Source organism: Miniopterus natalensis, chromosome 18, assembly GCF_054644295.1.
Source record: "Miniopterus natalensis isolate mMinNat1 chromosome 18, mMinNat1.hap1, whole genome shotgun sequence".
Classification (NCBI taxonomy): domain Eukaryota; kingdom Metazoa; phylum Chordata; class Mammalia; order Chiroptera; family Miniopteridae; genus Miniopterus; species Miniopterus natalensis.
Genome location: NC_142098.1, coordinates 10,901,597 through 10,920,833, shown reverse-complemented (window position 1 = coordinate 10,920,833; position 19,237 = coordinate 10,901,597). Strand labels below are relative to the sequence as shown.

The 19,237-nt window shown below is 59.0% G+C and overlaps 1 protein-coding gene across 3 annotated transcripts; it reads left to right on the top strand.

Moving 5' to 3' along the window:
- The first annotated feature begins 1,026 nt into the window (after nucleotides 1-1,026).
- Nucleotides 1,027-14,177, top strand: ARHGAP33 (Rho GTPase activating protein 33). Of its 3 annotated transcripts, none has more exons than XM_016220889.2 (21): nucleotides 1,027-1,115; nucleotides 3,017-3,114; nucleotides 3,193-3,277; nucleotides 3,861-3,941; nucleotides 4,031-4,168; nucleotides 4,582-4,674; nucleotides 5,610-5,732; nucleotides 5,822-5,899; nucleotides 5,985-6,051; nucleotides 6,135-6,194; nucleotides 6,284-6,436; nucleotides 6,529-6,631; nucleotides 7,804-7,948; nucleotides 8,029-8,111; nucleotides 8,195-8,302; nucleotides 9,623-9,768; nucleotides 10,401-10,554; nucleotides 10,639-10,784; nucleotides 10,863-10,937; nucleotides 11,718-12,380; nucleotides 12,471-14,177. In XM_016220889.2, the coding sequence occupies exons 1-21, from the start codon at nucleotides 1,110-1,112 to the stop codon at nucleotides 13,739-13,741; spliced, it is 3,876 nt and encodes a 1,291-aa protein (XP_016076375.2). In that variant the 5' UTR covers nucleotides 1,027-1,109; the 3' UTR covers nucleotides 13,742-14,177. The 3 variants fall into 3 exon arrangements, with proteins under 3 accessions (XP_016076375.2, XP_016076374.2, XP_016076377.2); XM_016220891.2 differs by lacking the exon at nucleotides 1,027-1,115 and having other exon boundaries at nucleotides 2,243-3,114; nucleotides 12,471-12,862; nucleotides 12,947-14,177; XM_016220888.2 differs by lacking the exon at nucleotides 1,027-1,115 and having other exon boundaries at nucleotides 2,242-3,114.
- Nucleotides 14,178-19,237: the final 5,060 nt, after the last annotated feature.

Here is a 19,237-nt window from a genome sequence, read left to right as displayed (position 1 = left end):
GGAGGTATCTGTGATGGGAGCGAGGTCTGCAAATTTAATAAATTGAAGTAACTGTAAGTTGGCCCCTCCCCCAGCGTTCCCTTTCCCCAATCCCTGCTTAACTTTTACCCGTAGAACTTACCACCTCCTAATATTCTGTATTTTTAAATATTTATTTTGTTCATTGTTTTCTCCCACTAGCTTTTGAGTTTCATGTGGGCAGGGTATATTTTCCAGTTTTGTTTACTGGTGTGTCCACAAATTAGATAAGTGATGGGAGTTTTGGAATGAATGAGTAGATGGGTCAAGGATGTACCTTCTTAGGTGAGAACCTTGTTGAGGGCACGAACAATGAGAGGGGTTTCTTGGAAAGAGCATTGTTAGTGTTTCCTGAACCCGGTACAGTGAGCAGCAGGAACGATTGGGATTGGCTTTACGGAAGGATGGCTATGTTCTGGCATTTTGGGCTAAACTTATTCCTAGGAAAAAGGATTCAAGGCTGGATGCCAGCCTGTAATAAGCAGTAGGGAAGGCAAGGGGAATATCCAGTGGGCAGGGCCAAGCTGCAGAGTGCCCAGGATTATGTCCCAGGCAGGGCATCTGGGCCAGCAGAAACTGTCCACGGCCCATGTCCTCAGTATTCTGTGAACAGGGTTGGGGTCTAGACTGACAAGGTGGGGCCTAGAGGACTGAACTTTGAAAAGCTGCTTGGGGATGGAGAAAAGCCCCGAGCCCGTGGGAGAGCCGCGCGAGCGGCGGCTGAGGGTGCGCTAAGAGCAGCGAAGCTGCCAGAACCCGGGGAGGGCGTCTCCCGAGGGGAGTGACAGGCGGCGGGAGCAATCGCGGGCGTGGCGCTGTCAAACTTCTCGGGCGGGGCCGAAGAGCTCCAGCCGGGAATGGTACTCAAGCCGAAGCCAATGAGAAGCCGCCGGGTGGGTGGGGCGTCCTACCCACGGTCCCCGCCCCCGTGGGGCAGAGCGCGAGCTCCGGGCAGCGGTTAGAGGCGGAGCCTGCAGCCGCCCGCGCGCGGCTCGCGCCCTCCCCTTTGTGTCGCCATGGCGGCGGCATCGGCGACGAAGACGACGACCGAGGGGTCTGGCGCCGCCAGCGCCTGAGGAGGCCACGCGACCATGGTGGTGAGGGGCCCACGCGGCCGTCAGTCCGCCCGCGCGGCAGTCTGTCCATGCACGGCCCCGCCCCGCGCGCCCCGCCCCCGGCCCCGCCCGAGCCCCAGGCCTGCGCATCCCCCCCCCCCCCCGTCTCGGGTCCTCTGGTCCCCGGGCCGGGTCTGGGTCCCCAGCCCTCACCCCGGCCCCGCCCTCTCGCGCATCTCCTTCCACGCCCCGGGTGGGGTGACTGTGGCGGGAGGCTTCGACTCGGGGGGAGGAGGGGCTGGTCCAGGGGGGACCCGGCATCCCCGAGGTGGCCCCCGCAGGGGCCTGCTGGAGCTCCTGGTCCTCGCCAGTCCCCGTTCCGCAGCCTCTCCGCGGACCCCATCGCAGCCTCCGCCCCTCGCAGGACTGGCCCGCGCCCTCTCCTACCACCAGCCCCTTTCTCGTAGCCGAGCCCCACCCCCACGCAGCTCCATCCGCCGCTAACCCTTTTCTTCTCTCTCTCGTGACGCTCACCCCATCCCAGCTCCTCTCTGCCAACGCTCCTCTGCCCGCATCACCCGAACCTTTGCCTCGGCCTCTCCGGCTGCTCCCCTCCCCGTACTCCTGCCCACCTCCGGCCGGGCGATCCTCCGGTCCTCTCGGTGCCGGCCCCGTGCCCCTCCCACGGGCTGCCCCTGCCCTGCGTCCACGCCCTCGCTCGCTCGCTTGGCAGACATTCACTGAGCCCTCCCCGCGCCCATGCTCCAGGCAGTCAGACCCCATCCTGCCTGGGGAGTTTCATGGGTTGGAGAGGGACAGGTCCCAGGGTGAGACCCCAGGATGAACTAGAAGGAAGCTAGAGCCCAGCCTGAGGAGTACCCATCTGGCAGCTGGTTAATTTATTCTTCGGATTTTACCCGGTCCCTGCTGGCAGCTGGGCTGACACTGGGTATTGGGACCCGGTGAGGAATCAGGCACAACCTTACCTGTGAGGTGAACCAATTCTGTGCCCACCTCTATGCTGGGCAACGCTGGGGAGCTGGGGTGCTTAGCCCCAGGCTCTGATCCTGGAAGGTCACTGGGGGAGATGGACTTGTCACCAGATAGTGACGTCTCAGAGCGCTCAGGGCTATGGTGGGGGAAGCCCAGGCAGAGTCATCAAGCCTAGGATGGGGGAACCCCAGGGGATGGAAGAGTCCAGAAGAGGTGACTGTTACAGCCTGAAGGGTCAGGGAGAACTTCCAAGAGGAGGAAACTTGGAGAGTTGAGACCTGAAGGGTGAGGAAGAGTGAGCCTAGTGAAATAATGAGAGTTCCATGCAGAGGGAACAGCCTTTGCAAAGGCCTAGAAGGAAGTGAGAAGATGGTGCTTTTGTTGGACTCTTAGAAATTTGAGAGCTCTGAGAGTGGAGGCAATGGGAAGAGATAAGGGTGGAGAGGTAAACAGAAACCAGAGAATTATCTTGAAGACAACAGGGAGCCATTGAAGGTTCATGATCTATGGAGAGACAGAGGCAGATTTGTGTTGTGTGAAAATTATACTGGTGCTTGCTGTGAAACTGCTGGTAGAAGGGGAGAGGTTGGAAGCAGGGAGACTGACAAAATGGGAGCTGTAGTTGTCCAGACAGCAACGAGAGGTGGGCAGAGGCACAACTGGAAGATGACTATCCTCTACAGGGGCTACAGGAAGAGTTTAAAGCCAGAGAGATGGTACCAGCATGCTCTCTCACTGCCTCGCCCTTGGCCCCTGCTCCTCCAGCCTCCCACCCCTGACCACACAGGAAGATGAAGGCCTACCCTCACCCGGCCTGCACCTCCCCCTGACCTACAGGGCAGTGTATGGAGTGATTCAGGCCTCTAGACTCACGTTGGCAGATAACAATGCTCCTGTTGTCTTCCTGCTCCCATCTCCGGGGACCTCTGATTCTTCTTTCTGCTCTACAGGCTCGCAGCACTGACAGCCTGGATGGCCCAGGGGACGGCTCAGTGCAGCCTCTGCCCCCGACTGGGGGGCCCAGTGTGAAGGGGAAGCCTGGGAAGAGGTGAGAGGTGAGGGAGAGGCTCAGCTTAGGAGAGGGCCAAGCACAGGGGCCACTAATAATGTGTCACTTGTCCCCCAGGCTCTCAGCTCCTCGAGGTCCCTTTCCCCGGCTGGCTGACTGTGCCCATTTCCACTATGAGAATGTTGACTTTGGCCACATTCAGGTATGAGGGTTTGCACCCAGGTGGAAAGATGAGATCCCACCCAACCATGAAGCAATGTCAGCCACCCTACCCCTGAGACCTGTCTCTGGGACTGGCTGCTCCACCCATCTGAGCAGTCAGTGGCAGGAGTTGCAGGCGGGGAGGGGAGAGCTGTTCATCATTCATTCGTTCCTTTATTCCTTCAGCAGCAACTTTTTAAAACATATCTTTATTGATTTCAGAGAGAGGAAGGGAGAGGGAGAGAGAGAGAGAAACATCAATGTTGAGAGAGTCATTGATCGGCTGCCCCCTGCAACCCCCCTACTGGGGATCGAGCCTGCAACCCAGGCATGTGCCCTGACCAGGAATCGAACCGAGATCTCCTGGATCCTAGGTCGATGATAAACCGCTGAGCCACAGCCACTGGGCAGCAACAACTTTTTGTTAGGTGTATGCTCTGTGCCAGGCCCCTATACTCTGATTGAAACATCACCAGGCCCTGCCCTTGGGAAACACAGCCCCATCCCTAGATAGTGCCAACCTGGAGAGGTTAAGGCTGGAACAAAAGTGATGCCCTCTCCTGGGCCTTTCTTTCCCTCTACAGCTCCTACTGTCTCCAGAGCGTGATGGCTCTAGCTACTCTGGGGAGAACGAGCTGGTGTTTGGGGTGCAGGTGACCTGTCAGGTAAGGCCACCCCTGCCTCTCATCTAGGCTGTCAGACTGGTTGCCATGAACTGGGACCACCGCACCTTTTTGTCTCTCCTCTCCCACAGGGCCGTTCTTGGCCAGTTCTTCGCAGTTACGATGACTTCCGCTCCCTGGATGCCCACCTGCACCGGTGCATATTTGATCGGAGATTTTCCTGCCTCCCAGAGCTTCCCCCACCCCCAGAAGGTGACAGGGCTGCCCAGGTAAACTGCTATCCCGCCCCTGCCTCAGCCATGGTGGTCCTCATCATTGATGTGTGAAACCATCAAGGCAGGAGGGATTGATAAATATTTAAACATAGGCATGACCCGAGTCCCAACCAATCAGAATGGAGAGGCCCTAGGACAGTAGCAGGGTTCTGGAGGTTTAGTTTTAGCATCATGGGGAGTTCTAGGGGTTCCCATGGAAGGGTCAATGTGGCCAGACCAATGGAAGCACACAAGAGCTCGGTGTAGCCTGTTTACCAAACTAATACAACAATATTTTAGTACTTAACAGTGGAGTGGCACCCATGCATTGAGGCTGAACTTCTGTCCTGCTTAGAGGCAAGCTAAGGCAGTATAGTAGTCAATGGGCTCTCTCGGGGTCTCCTCACAAGAGCCCACCCTGACCACAGATGCTGGTGCCGCTGCTGCTGCAATACCTGGAGACCCTGTCAGGACTGGTGGACAGCAACCTCAACTGTGGGCCTGTGCTCACCTGGATGGAGGTGGGCCTGGGCAGCAGGGCTTGGAGTTGGGAGTGAGTGAGGGTGTCTGCGGAGTGAGAACCAGCCTGGCAGTGTGTGTGGGCACAGGAGGAGGCACTGGCATTTCAGTGTCTGGGTGTATGTCTGTGAGAGAGAATGAGTGTGTGTGTGTGTGTGTGTGTGTGATTTAGCAGGTGTTGGGCTGTGGGGACATGAGAATTTCAAGGTATATCAGAAATAGTTTTCTGGCTGTAACTCACAGAACACCTGGCTAAGAGTCGCTTAAGCCAGCAGCTTTTTATTTATTTATTTTTTAAAAGGTTGAGTGCTCAAATTTGCACTTTCAAAAATTTTTGGTTTGTTTTAAATGTGTTTTTTATTAATTTTTAGAGAGAGAGGAAGGGGGAGGGATAGAGAGATAGAAACTGCTGCCTCCTGCATGTCCTGTAGTGGGGATCAAGCCCATAACCCCGGCCATGTGCCCTGACCAGGAATCCAACTGGTGACCTCTTGGTTCACCGCCTGATGCTCAACCACTGAGCCACACCAGCTGGGCAATCAGCAGTTTTTTGGATAGCAGGTGCTCAAACACTGAGCCACACCAGCTGGGCAACCAGTAGCTTTTTGGATAGCAGGTGCTCAAACACTGAGCCACACCGGCTGGGCAACCAGTAGCTTTTTAGATAGCAGATGTGCAGTATCTGCTATGGAGGGTGAGGGCTCAGGGGTGTGTCAGGTGGGTTTCAGGGCAGAGGAGTCCTGGGACATGTGAGGGGAAGAAAGAGGCCTTGTTTTTGAAGGGTCATGAATTTAGGTGTTTGACCAATAGCCCTGAGTGATTGGGGCTCTTAGATAGGGAGCAAGTGGTGGCCTCCACTGGACATGGAAGAACCTTCTCTGCCTTAATTATTTATTACCTTCTGGCCTCTCTCTGCCACATCTAACCTCCACCTCAGCTGGACAACCATGGCAGACGACTGCTCCTCAGCGAGGAGGCCTCCCTCAATATCCCTGCGGTGGCTGCTGCCCACGTGGTGAAACGGTACACAGCCCAGGCACCAGACGAGCTGTCCTTCGAGGTGAGGCTTTGGGAGGGGGCAGACTCCAGTGAGACTCCCCACTTCCCGGCCACTTCTGACCCTCCCTCATCTCGTCTGCCCACTCTTAGGTGGGAGACATTGTCTCAGTGATCGACATGCCACCCACAGAGGATCGGAGCTGGTGGCGGGGCAAGCGAGGCTTCCAGGTGAGCCTGGGTTGGGGTAGACTGGTGGGGCTAGGGCACCGTGCTAGCTGGGGTGGCCCAGGCACTGACCCTGAACCCTGCTCAGGTCGGTTTCTTCCCGAGCGAGTGTGTGGAGCTATTCACAGAGCGGCCCTGTCCAGGACTCAAGGGGGGTAAGTTCCAGGGGCAAAGTGGGGAGTCCTTTCTGCAGCCTTTGCCTGCCATCCATCCTGTCCACCCATCATTTGCCCCACAGATGCCGATGGTCCCCTGTGTGGTGTTCCGGCTCCCCAGGGTGTCTCCTCTTTGACCTCAGGTAATGGAAGCAAGAGGCCAGGCCCCTGCCCCCCTCCCACCGGACTAGTAACTGCGCTGACCCCGTGTGGCTTCCCTTTGCCCTCACAGCTGTGCCCCGGCCACGTGGGAAGCTGGCTGGCCTCTTGCGCACCTTCATGCGCTCCCGCCCCTCTCGGCAGCGGCTGCGACAGCGGGGTATCCTACGGCAGAGAGTGTTTGGCTGCGACCTCGGAGAGCACCTCAGCAACTCAGGCCAGGATGGTGAGGCCCTGAGGCCCGGGCCCACCTGCCTCACCCACCCCTCCCACGCAGGATCTGAGCCGCCCAGCCCTGACCCCACTGCTTTCTCCCAGTGCCCCAGGTGCTTCGCTGCTGCTCTGAGTTTATCGAGGCCCATGGGGTGGTGGATGGAATCTACCGGCTCTCGGGCGTGTCATCCAATATCCAGAGGCTACGGTGAGGGCCCTCCACCGACCCCTTCCCTCCACTCCCCCCCCCCAACAAACATTTACTGAGCATTGTCTCTAGTCTAGGACCTATGCCATGTGCTGGGGACACAGAATTCTCGGGAGTTGAGAGGGCATCTAATGGGTTGGATCAGGACTGGAGGCAGGGAGGGCTTCTTTGAGGAAGTGACGCCCCAGCTGAGGCCTGAAAGGTGAGAGTAGGATAAATACTGGAAGTAGAGAAATCACCTTCATTGAGTACTTGCTACATGCCAAGCACTAGGCATGGGGACACAGTGGTCCATGAGACAACCAGAGACTCCCACCCTCGTGGGCCTCACATGCCAGAGGCAGAGAAAAACAAGGAAATGAGAGAGCTTACTAGTAGGTGACAAGTGCTATGGAAAACGAGATTGGGGCTAAGGGGGATCATCGTAATAAATCTGGGGAGGATAGCGCAGTTTTAAATAAGGTGGGCAGAGAAGACCTCCTGGGGGAGAGCTCCTTTTGGAGGGTGGGAGAGAGTGAGCCAGCCCTGTGGATATCCCGGGAAAAGCATTCACGGTGGAGGGAACAGCCAGTCCAAAAGGGAAGGTAGCAGGAGATGATGTCTGAGAGGTAATTAGGGGCAGAGTGTGCAGGGCCTTTTGACAACTCTTTGGATTTTGGCTTTTACACTGGCGGGTTCTGAACTGAGGGGAGACAGCACGCAGACAGTCTAAGAGGTGGCAAGCAGTGAGGCACAGTGTAGACACCGACCCGAGGCCAGGAAGTGAGGGTATGGAGCCAGGGGTGTGAGAGACGCGGCACAAGTTCACGTGCATTGAGCTTTCAGCCTCGAGCAGTGGGACACCACCAGACAGCTGTGAGCAGGGGCTACCAGGATTTCAGCCAATTTTCCAGTGACCTCTTGAAGCCAGGAGAAGGGCATAAGTTGGTCATGCTCTGGAATCGGATAGCCTTGGGTAGCTACAGGCAGGGACACCTCCCACCTGAGCCCCAGTGTCGTCCTCTGTGAAACGGAGCACACAGGGGTATTGCAGATGAAGTAAGTCTGCCTTTGAAGAGCACAGTGCAGGAAGAGGGTTGCATCCATCTGTGGACAGTGCGGGGGTGCGGGGCGCACCGCCAGGTAGGCCAGCTCTGACAGAGTCTTTCTCCTCTTTGACCTGGTGGCCTCAGGCATGAGTTTGACAGTGAGAGGATCCCTGAGCTGTCTGGCCCCACCTTCCTACAGGACATCCACAGTGTGTCTTCTCTCTGCAAGCTCTACTTCCGAGAGCTGCCCAACCCCCTGCTCACATATCAGCTCTACGGGAAGTTCAGCGTGAGTAAAGGAGATGGTGAGGTTGGAGGGTGCTGGGGTGCATCGGGCCCAGCCCCCATCATGCCTGTGCACAATCTCAGGAGGCCATGTCAGTGCCTGGGGAGGAGGAACGCCTGGTGCGTGTCCACGATGTGATCCAGCAGCTGCCCCCGCCACATTATAGGTAAACCAGGAAGGGTAGGGAGGGGCTTTGGTGGCTCACAAAGGAGTTGAGGCTCAGACGTCCCCCTCCACTCCCATCCCCAGGACCCTGGAGTACCTGCTGAGGCACTTGGCCCGCATGGCAAGACACAGTGCCAACACCAGCATGCATGCCCGCAACCTGGCCATTGTCTGGGCGCCCAACCTGCTACGGTAAGCTGGCAGCTCACCAGCTTGTCACTCACAGCTCCTTCCCATGGGCTGAGCCCCAAGTCTCCCCTACCCAACTTTGGTTCTCTTGTTCATTTCATTTAACATATATTTATTAAGTATCTTCAGTGTGCCAGCTCCTATTCTCAGCACTGGGGACAGAGTAGTGAGCAAGGCCTTGCGCTCCTGGGCTCACATTCTCTGGGGGAGATGGACACTGAACTGGCAAGAAGAAAATACAGAGCGTGGTCTGATGGTATGAGTGGCAAGGAGAAAGATGATGAAGCGAGGAAGGGCATGCACAGCCGTGGCATTTTGGAATGTGCATTGTCAGGGAAGGCTTCAGTAAAAAGTCTTCTGTAGCCAGCAGCACAGTATGCCCCAGAGGACTTGATGGTGACTGAAATAGGCAAGCTCTCTGTCCTAAATAAAATAGGTGGTCCATCAGATGGTGAGTGTAAGAACTAGGGGGGGAAGAAACAAAGACAGACCCGGAATAGAGATGGTTTACAGTTTTTAACAAGGTGGATGAGGAAGGCTCCTCTTCGAAGGTAACATATGAGTCAAGATCTGTAGGTGAGAGATGGAGCCATGTGAATTTCTGGGGAATAGCAAACTAGGCAGCAGGAACAGTAAGTGCAAAGGTCCTGGGGCTAGGTCAGGAGGAACAGTAGCGAGGCCATTGTGGCTGGAGCTGAGTGAGTGAGTGACTAAGGGGTTGAGGGGGAGATGATGAGGTCAGCTAGGTGATGGGGAGACCAGAGAAAGAAGGAGTTACTTATGGGTTCTGTCACATGAGGACTTTGCTTTTCACCAGGAGTGAGGTGCAGCCAGGAGAGGACTCTGAGCCAGGAGGGCCCTGATATGACTCAGGTGCTCACAGCTCCCTCCAGCTGTGCATGAGAAGCAGACTGTGGGGGTGGGGATGGGAGCAGGAGACCAGGGAGGAGGTGGCTGTGATGTCCAGGAGGGAGAGATGGGGGCTGGGCCAGGATGGGGCAGTGGAGGGGGAGAAGAGTTTAGATTCTGGACAGATTTTGTGGGTGGAGCAGATTGGATGTGGGTGTAAGGGAAAGAGAGAAGCCAAGGACAGTTCCAAGGTATCTTGCCTGAACCACTGAAGAACTGCGTTGACTGAGATGGGGAAGGTGATGAGGGAGCAGGTTTGGGGAAAGGTTGTGAATCCAGTTCTAGATGTGATCAGTTTGATGAAGTCAGAGGTGTTGAATGATGGTCATTGCTTCCTTGGGCTTTCCACCTAAACACCCCCCACCCCCGCTGTGGCTCAGGGCACCTGACCTCCCTCTCCCTCCTCCCATTCAGGTCCATGGAGCTGGAGTCAGTGGGGCTGGGTGGGGCAGCAGCCTTCCGGGAGGTGCGGGTGCAGTCGGTGGTGGTGGAATTCCTGCTCACCCACGTGGATGTCCTGTTCAGTGACACCTTCACTTCTGCTGGCCTCGACCCTGCAGGTATGCTCGTCCCATCTCCTGATGTCCTGGCTACTGCCTTATTGTCAGGGCTGCAGTGGGAGGGTAGGTGGGCTCCCAGCCCTGTCCCTACCCACTGAAGCTGGACCTCCCTCCTGGCTCCTTGAGGACCCCGCCCCGGCCTCTCCCTCCCCTCCCCACCCTTCTCATTTCAGCTCCTACGCTCAGGATCCCCACTTCTTGGCCTGGACATCGTTCTTCCTTCACCCCCTGTAGCTCCTGGGGGTGCTAGGCGCCAGGGGTCCACCTGGGAGGAGGTGGGAGGTCCCCAGACTTGACCCTGCCCAGGCCCCACCCAGACTCCCCACCCTGCCCCGGACCCCAGCCCAATCAGGATTCAGCACATCGGAGGGCCCTCTGGCCCGAGGTAACTGAAGCCAGAGCCACTGCCTTCGCTGGCTGCTGGGAGCTGCCTCATCAGCTGGTTCTGCCTCATTTCTGCTCACCTGCCTGCTGCCCGCCCATTCCCGCCTGGTCCTCTCTAGTCCCCTGCCTTGCCAGCCCGGGGTTGGGGGGCACGCTTTGGGGTCGGGGCTTGGGCAGTAGCGCTTGGCTTTGCCTGTGGCCTTGAATGTCCCCTGGGCTGATAGCTGCCCACTTTCCCAACTCCCCAGGCCGCTGCCTCCTCCCCAGGCCCAAGTCCCTTGCGGGCAGTGGCCCCTCCACCCGCCTGCTGACGCTGGAGGAAGCCCAGGCTCGCACCCAGGGCCGACTGGGGACACCCACTGAATCCACAGCTCCCAAGGCCTCAGCTTCACCTGTGGAAAGGTGCGCGGGATGCCTGGGAGAGGAGGGGCTAGCCTCGAGGTCCCAGCTACTCAGACTGCCTCCTGTGTCTCACCTGAACCCCAGGAGGAAAGGGGAAAGAGGCGAGAAACAGCGGAAGCCAGGGGGTAGCAGCTGGAAGACTTTCTTTGCACTGGGCCGGGGCCCTAGCATCCCCCGAAAGAAGCCTCTTCCCTGGCTGGGGGGCACGCGCGCCCCACCGCAGCCTTCAGGTCAGAGGTCGGGCGGTCACCATGGTGGTGGGAGAGGCACTCTGGAGCGCCCCTGAGACCCTGCTACTCTCCTTGCAGGCAGCCGACCTGACACAGTCACACTGAGATCTGCCAAGAGCGAGGAGTCTCTGTCATCGCAGGCCAGCGGGGCTGGTGAGCTCAGGGTGGCCTGGCCCGTGCTGGGTGGAGCTGGGAGGAACTGAGGCCCCGAGTTGGCCTCCAAATGCTGTCCTTCAGTTTGGGGGGTCTTGGGGTTTTTTAGTTTTAATTTGGACATTGCATATTATGAGCTGGATAAAGCATCACTCTCAGTTCATGACACACTGTGATCATTGGTCCATACGGGGTCCTTTCAAACAGTCTGACTCATTCCTTTGGAAAAAAATGTAAACAATATGATGAACACCCATGTACCCACTGGCCAGAACTAAAAGAGCCCCCTGCCTTACCTGCAAGCTCCTCCCCTCTCCTGCCTGCTGCCTCCCCACCAGAGGCATCCTCTAAATTCCATGGTCACCAGCCTCGTTTTTAAGGTTTTATCCCATGCAGGTGCATACTCTAGGGTACACTTGTGTTCAACTGAACAAGAAAAGGCCCAGTTGTTTCCCAGCGTAGTCGCCCCAGCCTGTGCTCCCAGCAGCCTTGTTTAGGATCCTGTTGGTCTCGTGCCCACAGCCCGTGGGGTTATCAGACTTTATGCTGGCCTTTGGGTCTGGGATGGTTCCCCTCAGGGACTTGCCATTAATTTCCTTTGTCACAGTGAGTCTGAGCAGCTCTCCCCGGATTCACAGCCGTTGCGGCCCTGTCCAGGGGAGTGCCTCTGCCTGTTGCTTCCCCAGCTTCCTGGGCTGCCTGCCCTGTTCTCATTGACGTATGGGTGTGTAAAGTTTTGAGTCCTGACCCCTAACTGCCCCCCACCCCCCACCCTTCCAGGCCTCCAGAGGCTGAACCGGCTGCGGCGACCCCACTCCAGCAGCGACGCTTTCCCCGTGGGCCCAGCACCTGCTGGCTCCTGCGAGAGCCTGTCATCCTCCGAGTCCGCCTCCTCCTCTTCCTCCTCACCCTCCTCCTCCTCAGCAGCTGGGCTCGGGCCACTCTCCGGTTCCCCCTCTCACCGAACCTCTGCCTGGCTAGATGACGGTGATGATCTGGACTTCAGCCCACCCCACTGCCTGGAGGGGCTCCGAGGACTCGACTTTGATCCCCTTACCTTTCGCTGCAGCAGCCCTACCCCAGGGGACCCTGCACCTCCTGCCAGCCCGGCACCCCCAGCCCCTGCTTCTGCCTTCCCACCCAGGGCAACCCCTGAGGCCCTTTCGTCCCATGGGCCCACCAGCCCTGCCTCATCCGCTGCCCTGGACATCTCAGAGCCCTTGGCTGTATCAGTGCCACCTGCTGTCCTGGAGCTGCTGGGGGCTGGGGGAAAACCTGCCTCGGTCACCCAAACAACAGCACTCAGCCCCAGCCCTGGCCTGGGCCCCCATCTCATCCCCCTGCTGCCACATGGAGCTGAGGCCCAGCTGAGTGACACCTGCCAACAGGAGGTCTGCAGCAACCTGACACCACCTGGTCCCCGGGAAGCCCAAGGGCAGCGTGGTGAGTCCTACTTAACCCATCCAACACCCAAACACACCCTGAGGCTGCGCCAAGACCTGGCTGACACCCTTCCCATTCCTCTCTGTGTAGGGCCTGTCACGGATTCACCGCTGCTGCCCCCACCCCTGTCCCTCCTGCGCCCTGGGGGGGCCCCACCTCCACCCCCCAAGAACCCAGCACGCCTCATGGCCCTGGCCCTGGCTGAGCGGGCTCAGCAGGTGGCCCAGAGACAGAGCCAACAGGAACATGGGAGCACCCCGTCTGCTCCCCACTCCCCTTTCTACTGCTCACTGTCCCTGGAGGTGGGCGGTGAGCCCCTAGGGACCTCAGGGAGTGGGCCACGCCCCCCCTCCCTAGCCCACCCTGGTGTCTGGGCTCCAGGGCCCCCACCCTCCCTGCCAAGGCAACAAAGTGTTGGGAGCCTGGTGAGGAGCCAGCGGCCCATGGGGATCTCAAGGAGGGGACGCAGAGGCTCTGCCCAGGTCAGTGCCCAGCTCGGGATGGGTGGGGCCTTCAGGGGTGTGCCAGGGACCCCCGCCCAGTTCCCATGTTCTGTCTCCTCACAGGTTCTTTCTTCTGTGAGAACGCCCAGCTGTTTCTCCTCGGCTCCCCAGGAGTGTGTGCCACCCTTTCTTGGGGTCCCCAAACCAGGCTTGTACCCACTGGCATCCTCATCTTTCCAGCCCAGCTCCCCAACCCCAGTCTGGAGGAGCCCCCTGGGTCCCCCTGCACCACTTGACAGGGGAGAGAACCTGTACTATGAGATTGAGCCTGGGGAGGGGGCCCCTTACTCTGGCCCCACCCAGTCCTGGAGCCCCTTTCACTCCATGCCCCCAGACAGGCTCCACGCCTCTTACGGCCTGCTCGGCCAGTCACCACCGCTCCACAGGTCTCCCAACTTCCTACTCAGCTACCCGCCCCCCTCCTGCTTTCCCCATAACCACCTGGGCTATTCAGCCCTTCGGCACCCTGCCCGATGCCCCACTCGGCCCGAGCCCCTCTATGTCAACCTAGCCTTAGGTCCCAGGGGCCCCTCATCCACCTCTTCCAGCTCCTCTTCCCCTCCTGCCCATCCTCATAGCCGTTCAGATCCTGGCCCTGCAGCTCCCCGCCTCCCCCAGAAACAGAGGGCCTCCTGGGAACCCCACACCCCTCACAGGGTGCCTGGGCCCTGGGGCCCTCCTGAGCCTCTCCTGTTCTATAGGGCAGCCCCACCAGTCTATGGGCGGGGAGGTGAGCTCCACCGAGGGTCCTTGTATAGGAATGGGGGCCAAGGAAGGGAGGGGGCTGGTCCCCCACCCCCTTACCCCACTCCCAGCTGGTCGCTCCACTCTGAGGGCCAGACCCGGAGCTACTGCTGAGCCAGAGCTGAGACATTTCTCCCTTCCCTTCTGCCTCATTGATCTTGGCCCAACCTGATCCCTTGTTTTGTATTTTCTTGAGCTCCCAACCCCTATCCCAGGTTTCTAACTTTGTAACTTGCTTCTGATGTGGGTCCCTAACCTGTATGGTTTCCCTACCCCAGGCTGAAGAGCCCACCTATCCCCCCATCAACCTCCACCGGGGCTCTCACACAAACCTGAGGGCTAGGCTGACACTGTCCTCCCTCTCCTTCCAGGAGCCCCCAGCATGTCCTCACCTGTGCACAGGGGTGGGGGGACAGCTCCTGCCCATCTCCCACATGCCCCACTAAACCATCTGACAAAATTAATGAATAAAAATGGTGAAAATGTGGCTGCTCGTGCCATGCTGGGACTACGCTCAGTGAATAAAGAGGCAATGGGCTGTTTTATCATTTCACTTCTGCGGGCACTGAATGGAGAGTCCCTCCTGAGAGCTCTTAGGGGCACTAACTGCAGAGGGGGCCATGGATGTCCTAAGAATCTGTCAGAAGTGGGGTTGAAGCTGGGCCTGTCTTAGTTTGGATGCCAACTTGAAGCTCTGCTATAATCTCCAGTAGATCCATCCTGTGGAGCAGTGGGGTAAGGATGGCCTGAGGATTACCCAGGTATGAGGAAGGGGCCCTCCCACCAGGGCCCATTTCTCACTTCTGCAGGCTGGAGAAGGGACCTCCTCTCCACTCAGGGCTGGCCACCTGTAGGGAAAAAGACTGGAGCTGCCACCCAGTAGCCATGGAGCTCAGGGTAGGCCTGGGGGTGGGCGTCGGGTGAGGGAAGCAAGGCATGGTCGCAGGGTCTCCTGCTTCACCTGCCCTGGTGGCCTCTGCCAGCAGCCTCCAGGGTATGGGAAGCCTCCCTGTGGGTCAGCAGGCAGGGGGTGGGCTCCCAGGGCTGGGAGTCCAGCAGGGCAGTCCCGTGCTGCCAAAGCCCCTGCGGAACTGGGATTTTAGCCGAGAGCTTCCTCTCAAGCTACACCACAGAGTCCTGGCTCCCCAAGCAGGAAGGCTGAGTTCTGAAGGCTGGAGAGCAGGGCAGAGCCCTGAGGGAAGCAAGGTTGGTCAGGGCTCACAGGTCAGTGAGGGGACAGTTGGGAGTCCCAGGAAGGGGTCCCTTTTCAAAGGAGAGGCAGCCAGAGAAACGGGTTGGTGACAACTGGGGGGAAGGGTCACAAGTTAGGGATTGAATGGTCACACAGGGCTTTGGGGATATCCACACTGTTGAGCCAGGTTCCAGGCAGTGGTGCAGGCTGACCCTGACTGTGGGGCTGTGGCCTGGTTGCTGCTTAGAGTCAAGCTCCTGCCTGCGTCCCAGGCTGAGCCCCTCTGGACTCTGCTGTGGCCTGTGACCTCAGGGGTCTCCAGGGCCTGCAGAGAGCGATGGCAGGGAGTTGGCATGGGTGGCCCCACAGCTCCCTTGATTTCCCACATCTCTGCCCTGGCTCCTACCCGGGATGGGAAGGGACCTTGGGACATCACAGGGGGCACAGGCCTGGGTGTAGTCTTGCCTCTGGGAGCCAGCTCATAGTACAGTGTCACTAGGGGTACAAACCAGTTGGTTGGAATTGGGGCAGTACAGCTGAGCTATGCCCAGCACCTGCTGCCACCCCTCCTTGCCTCTCACCTGGGGGGAACCGTGGGGTGCAGGGCACAGTGTGATCCAACCCACTGGAGAGCTAAAGAGCCAAGTCCTGTGGAAAGGAAGCTGCCTATGGAGACATGAGCCCTGCCTAAGGTTCCCTGGCTACTGCCCACCCCTGCCAACCTGCCCTTGTACTTGGGCCGTGGCCTCCCACAGCAGGTGTCAGGTATTCGGCAGGCTGCCCAGCGGTCAGCAGGCTCTTGGCTCAGCCCAGCCCGAACCAAGGCCTTGCAGGGGGCTGGCATGGGGGGTTCTGAGGCCAGGCTCTCTTGCCTGCCTCCAGTTTAGCCTTTACCTCAGGCTCCTCTTTTCCAGCCCAGGGCAGCTCTCCTGTGAGGAAGCATGATTAGAGGAACCAGACAGGCAGGGTAACTCAATAGGGGAGGGTGCAGGGTCACTGACCAGTGAAGACCTCCTGGGTTAGGATGCAGAAGCTGTAGAGATCTGAGGTGGTGGCAGGCAATCACTGCCGATGAGCTCAAGTGGCAGCCATGGGTACAGTTTGGGAGGTGGGGGCAGCCTTGGGCCTAAGCTTCCCCAGGGGTAGTCCTGCTGAGACCTGCGGAGGCTGAAGGGCCTGCTAAGCTATTGGTCACTAGACAGAGACACTGGGCAGGCAGGTAGACAGGTACTCACCTGGGCTGCAGCCAGCACTGGTGCAGTGGGCACCCATGCTCCAGGCTGCCTGCTTGGGCCAGGCCTGGCCGCACCAGCTGCACAGCCTGCAAGCCGAGAGGCCATGACATGCCAAGGGACCTGCAGAAGCAACAGGGCCTCCAGTCCCTGCAGCAGCAGGTGGGTGGGCAGCAGGCCTGGCACAGGGCAGGGCTGCCTCTCGGCGGTCTCTGGGGGTGCAGAACCACATGCAGGGAGCCCAGCCACATGGTATGGAAGAGAAGGTGCAGCCCCAACAGGTCTGCTGAGGGGCTTGGTGCCTCAGCAGCAGCAGGTCGAGGTGGCACAGGGTGCTCGGTGGGAGGAAAGCAAGCCACTCACAAAGGGGCCCCAATCTGCATGGGGTAGAGGCCGCCCCTGGGCACAGATCACCATGTGCCAGGGGCTGCTGATCTATACCAGCGACTGTCAGGAGAGAAGCAGCCTGGCTGCCAGAGAGCCAGCACCCAGTTTGCACCCTGTTCGTGGTACACCCACCTCCTCTCTGCAGCCTACGAGACACAACACACAGAACTGGGTGCTCACTATTCAGTGGTGGGGGTCACTTCAGTAAGAGGGCTCCATGCCAGGTGTTGATCCAAGGTGAAGACTGTAGCCATGGCCATTGCCACACTCCCTGGTCTTCTGTGTATAAATACTTGAGTTGGGGGCAGGCAGGAGACCAGGCTGGCCTGGGGAGAAGGGTGAGGTGGCATACCTACAGTGCTGAGGATCAGGAGCCTTAGGCTGCCACAGGGTGACTGATGGCCCCTCCACAGGAGGCCGGAGGTGGGGAGGGGAGAGAGCCTACATCTGAGACAAAGGGGTTTTCCCAGCGAGGGGAGCAGAGATCTGGACTCTCCCAGAGCTCTCTGCTGGACAGCCAGGCAGGGGTGAGAGGGGCTGTCTCTCACTTGACCATAGTGTGTGAGAGCTGCTCTCGTGGGTACAGTAGGGCTCCCCTGATTTAGGCTGGCAGCAGCTCCTTGGGGTCCAGAGGGCTATGCCTGCTACCAGCCCCAGTGGCCTCAGGCTGCTCACCTGGGGAAGGGAACAGAGCTATGAGGCATGAAGAGGACAGGGGTGCTTCCTGTTCCCCAACCTCTCCAGCTTACCTGGCTGAACCTGAAGGCTGGGATTTGGGGTGCTCCCTGATCTGCTCTGGCCTTACTACCTTGGGGTAGAGGACCAATCTGAGGGTAAGTCTGGGGTAGCTGGGAGCGGTGGGTGGGTGGGCTTCACAGTGTGGACAGTTACCTGTCTGCCTGCACCAGCTGCAGCAAGGACAGGGAGCCACATAGGCTATGTCCAGAGCAGGCCTGCAGTTGGCCCAGGGATGCAGTGAGTGCCAACTGCCAGCAGTGCCCTAGTGCTGATATGTGGGCACAGCATTGTTGGAACAGCTCCAGCACCTGGAGGAGGGGCATGTGGGGGGAGGTAGGGTGAAGGTGGCCGATGTTTACCTCTTGGCTCTGCTTGGCACCACCCTGCTCTGCCAGTCCCAAGGAGCGTGACGCTGCTGGTCATGCAGACACTGGTCACTCCCCACCTGCAGCAGGTGCAGCGCCACCAGGCTGCGGCCCAAGAAGGCATCTGCGAGTACAGCTGCGCCGCCATCAAGGCAGCAGCTGCAGCAGAACAAGGAGAGCAGGAACGGCTTAGGAAAGACGAGACAGAGGCAAGAGGTGGCAGGGTGGGAGCACTGCGCGGGAAAGGCGTCACTGGGAACGTGGGAGGTGGGTGTCGGGACAGGAGGGATAGCTGGGGACACAGTGGGGTCTTGGAGAGGATGGGAGGAGGATGTGAGCATGGGAGGACCAGGACAATGGGAATAGTCACGGAGGACAAGAGGGGGTTAAGTGAGAGGACAAGAGGGGTCACCGGGGGCAGGAGGGTCATCAGGGAATGGGAGGGGTTGTGAGGGAGAGAAGCCTCTGGGAAAGAAAGCCCTGGCTCTCTGGGGCTCAGGCTCAGGGCCCTGGGAGTGTGGGGCTTCACCACCTGTTCGCTCACCGGCTTGGGTCGCCCCAAAGGCCAGCAGAGCTGGGGCCCAGCAGCGCTGAGAGGAAGAGCCCCGTCTTCCCAGCAGGGTTCTCCCCATCTGCCTAGACAGCTGAGGGGCAGCGAGGACAGCAGGAGGGGTGAGGAGGAAAGGGGCGGCCTGAGGACAGGGTCAGCAGGCCAGGAGCAGGGGCTGGTGGGGAGCTGAGGACCCAGTAAGCTCTAAGAGGGTTCTGGGGCCCAGACCGGGGTCCAGCAGGCTTAGCACCTACTTTTGGGCTCCAACACTGATCACCACGTGACTGCCACGCGACCTTGGAGCACCAGCTCTGGCGATTTGGGCAGGAGCCCTAGGCACAGTGGCTTCCTGCCACGTTTGCGCTTGTGCAGTAGGCTCTCTGCAGTGAGAGGCTTCCCTCCCCCTAGGGCTCTGAGGTGGCCACAGAGAAGAGGCTGGTGTCTGCCCCAGGGCTGTCAGCCGCTCCCTACAGTTAGCCCTTCTTACCGCCTCAACCCAGGGCTTCAGGACTTGTTTGGGTGGCTGGCCTTCCTGGTCCCTGATTGTCTTCTTTGCATACTTCTCACCCACCCCCATGGGCTGTTTCCTCTCCTGCCCCTGCCTCAGCCTCTCCTCTTTGCCCCAAGGCTGGGGCCCCATGGTGTCCTAGACTCCTCCTCCTGGACAGCCCCTGGGCCTTCATACTCACCAGGTCACACGCTGGCCTCAGTATCTTCCCCAAACTGCATTTCCTCCTGGATCCCTATCTCAGGATTGACCCCACTGTTCCCTCTTCAAGCTGGAACCCTAGGCCTTGCCCTGAGCATCTCCTTCCCATCCAGCCTAGCAGTCCCATGTCCCTCCCTCTTTCCCCTGGCCCAGTCCTGGGGGGGATTCCCTATTCCAGGTTCCCCTGGGCTCCCAGCTTATCTCCCCACCCTGGTCCACCCAGCACATGACAGCCAAGGGGATTTTTTTAAAGCCAAGCCTGACTGTCCCTCCCATTTGAAAAGCTTCTGACTCCCCAGTGCCCTTGGGGCCAGGTCTAAGCCCTGCAGCCTGGCGTCTAAAACTGCATCATCTGGCCCTGCCCACCCTCCGTCCGCGTCTCCACTGCCCCGTCTGTTTCACAGCTCCGTGTGCACACGCCCTTGCCTCTGAATGCT

Coding starts and splice junctions, on each gene's coding strand:
- ARHGAP33 (XM_016220888.2), top strand. CDS start 2,954: ATGCTCCTGTTGTCTTCCTGCTCCCATCTCCGGGGACCTCTGATTCTT. Junction 6,052..6,134: donor CTGTCCAGGACTCAAGGGGG/GTAAGTTCCAGG, acceptor TTTGCCCCACAG/ATGCCGATGGTCCCCTGTGT. Junction 6,632..7,803: donor TCCAATATCCAGAGGCTACG/GTGAGGGCCCTC, acceptor TGGTGGCCTCAG/GCATGAGTTTGACAGTGAGA.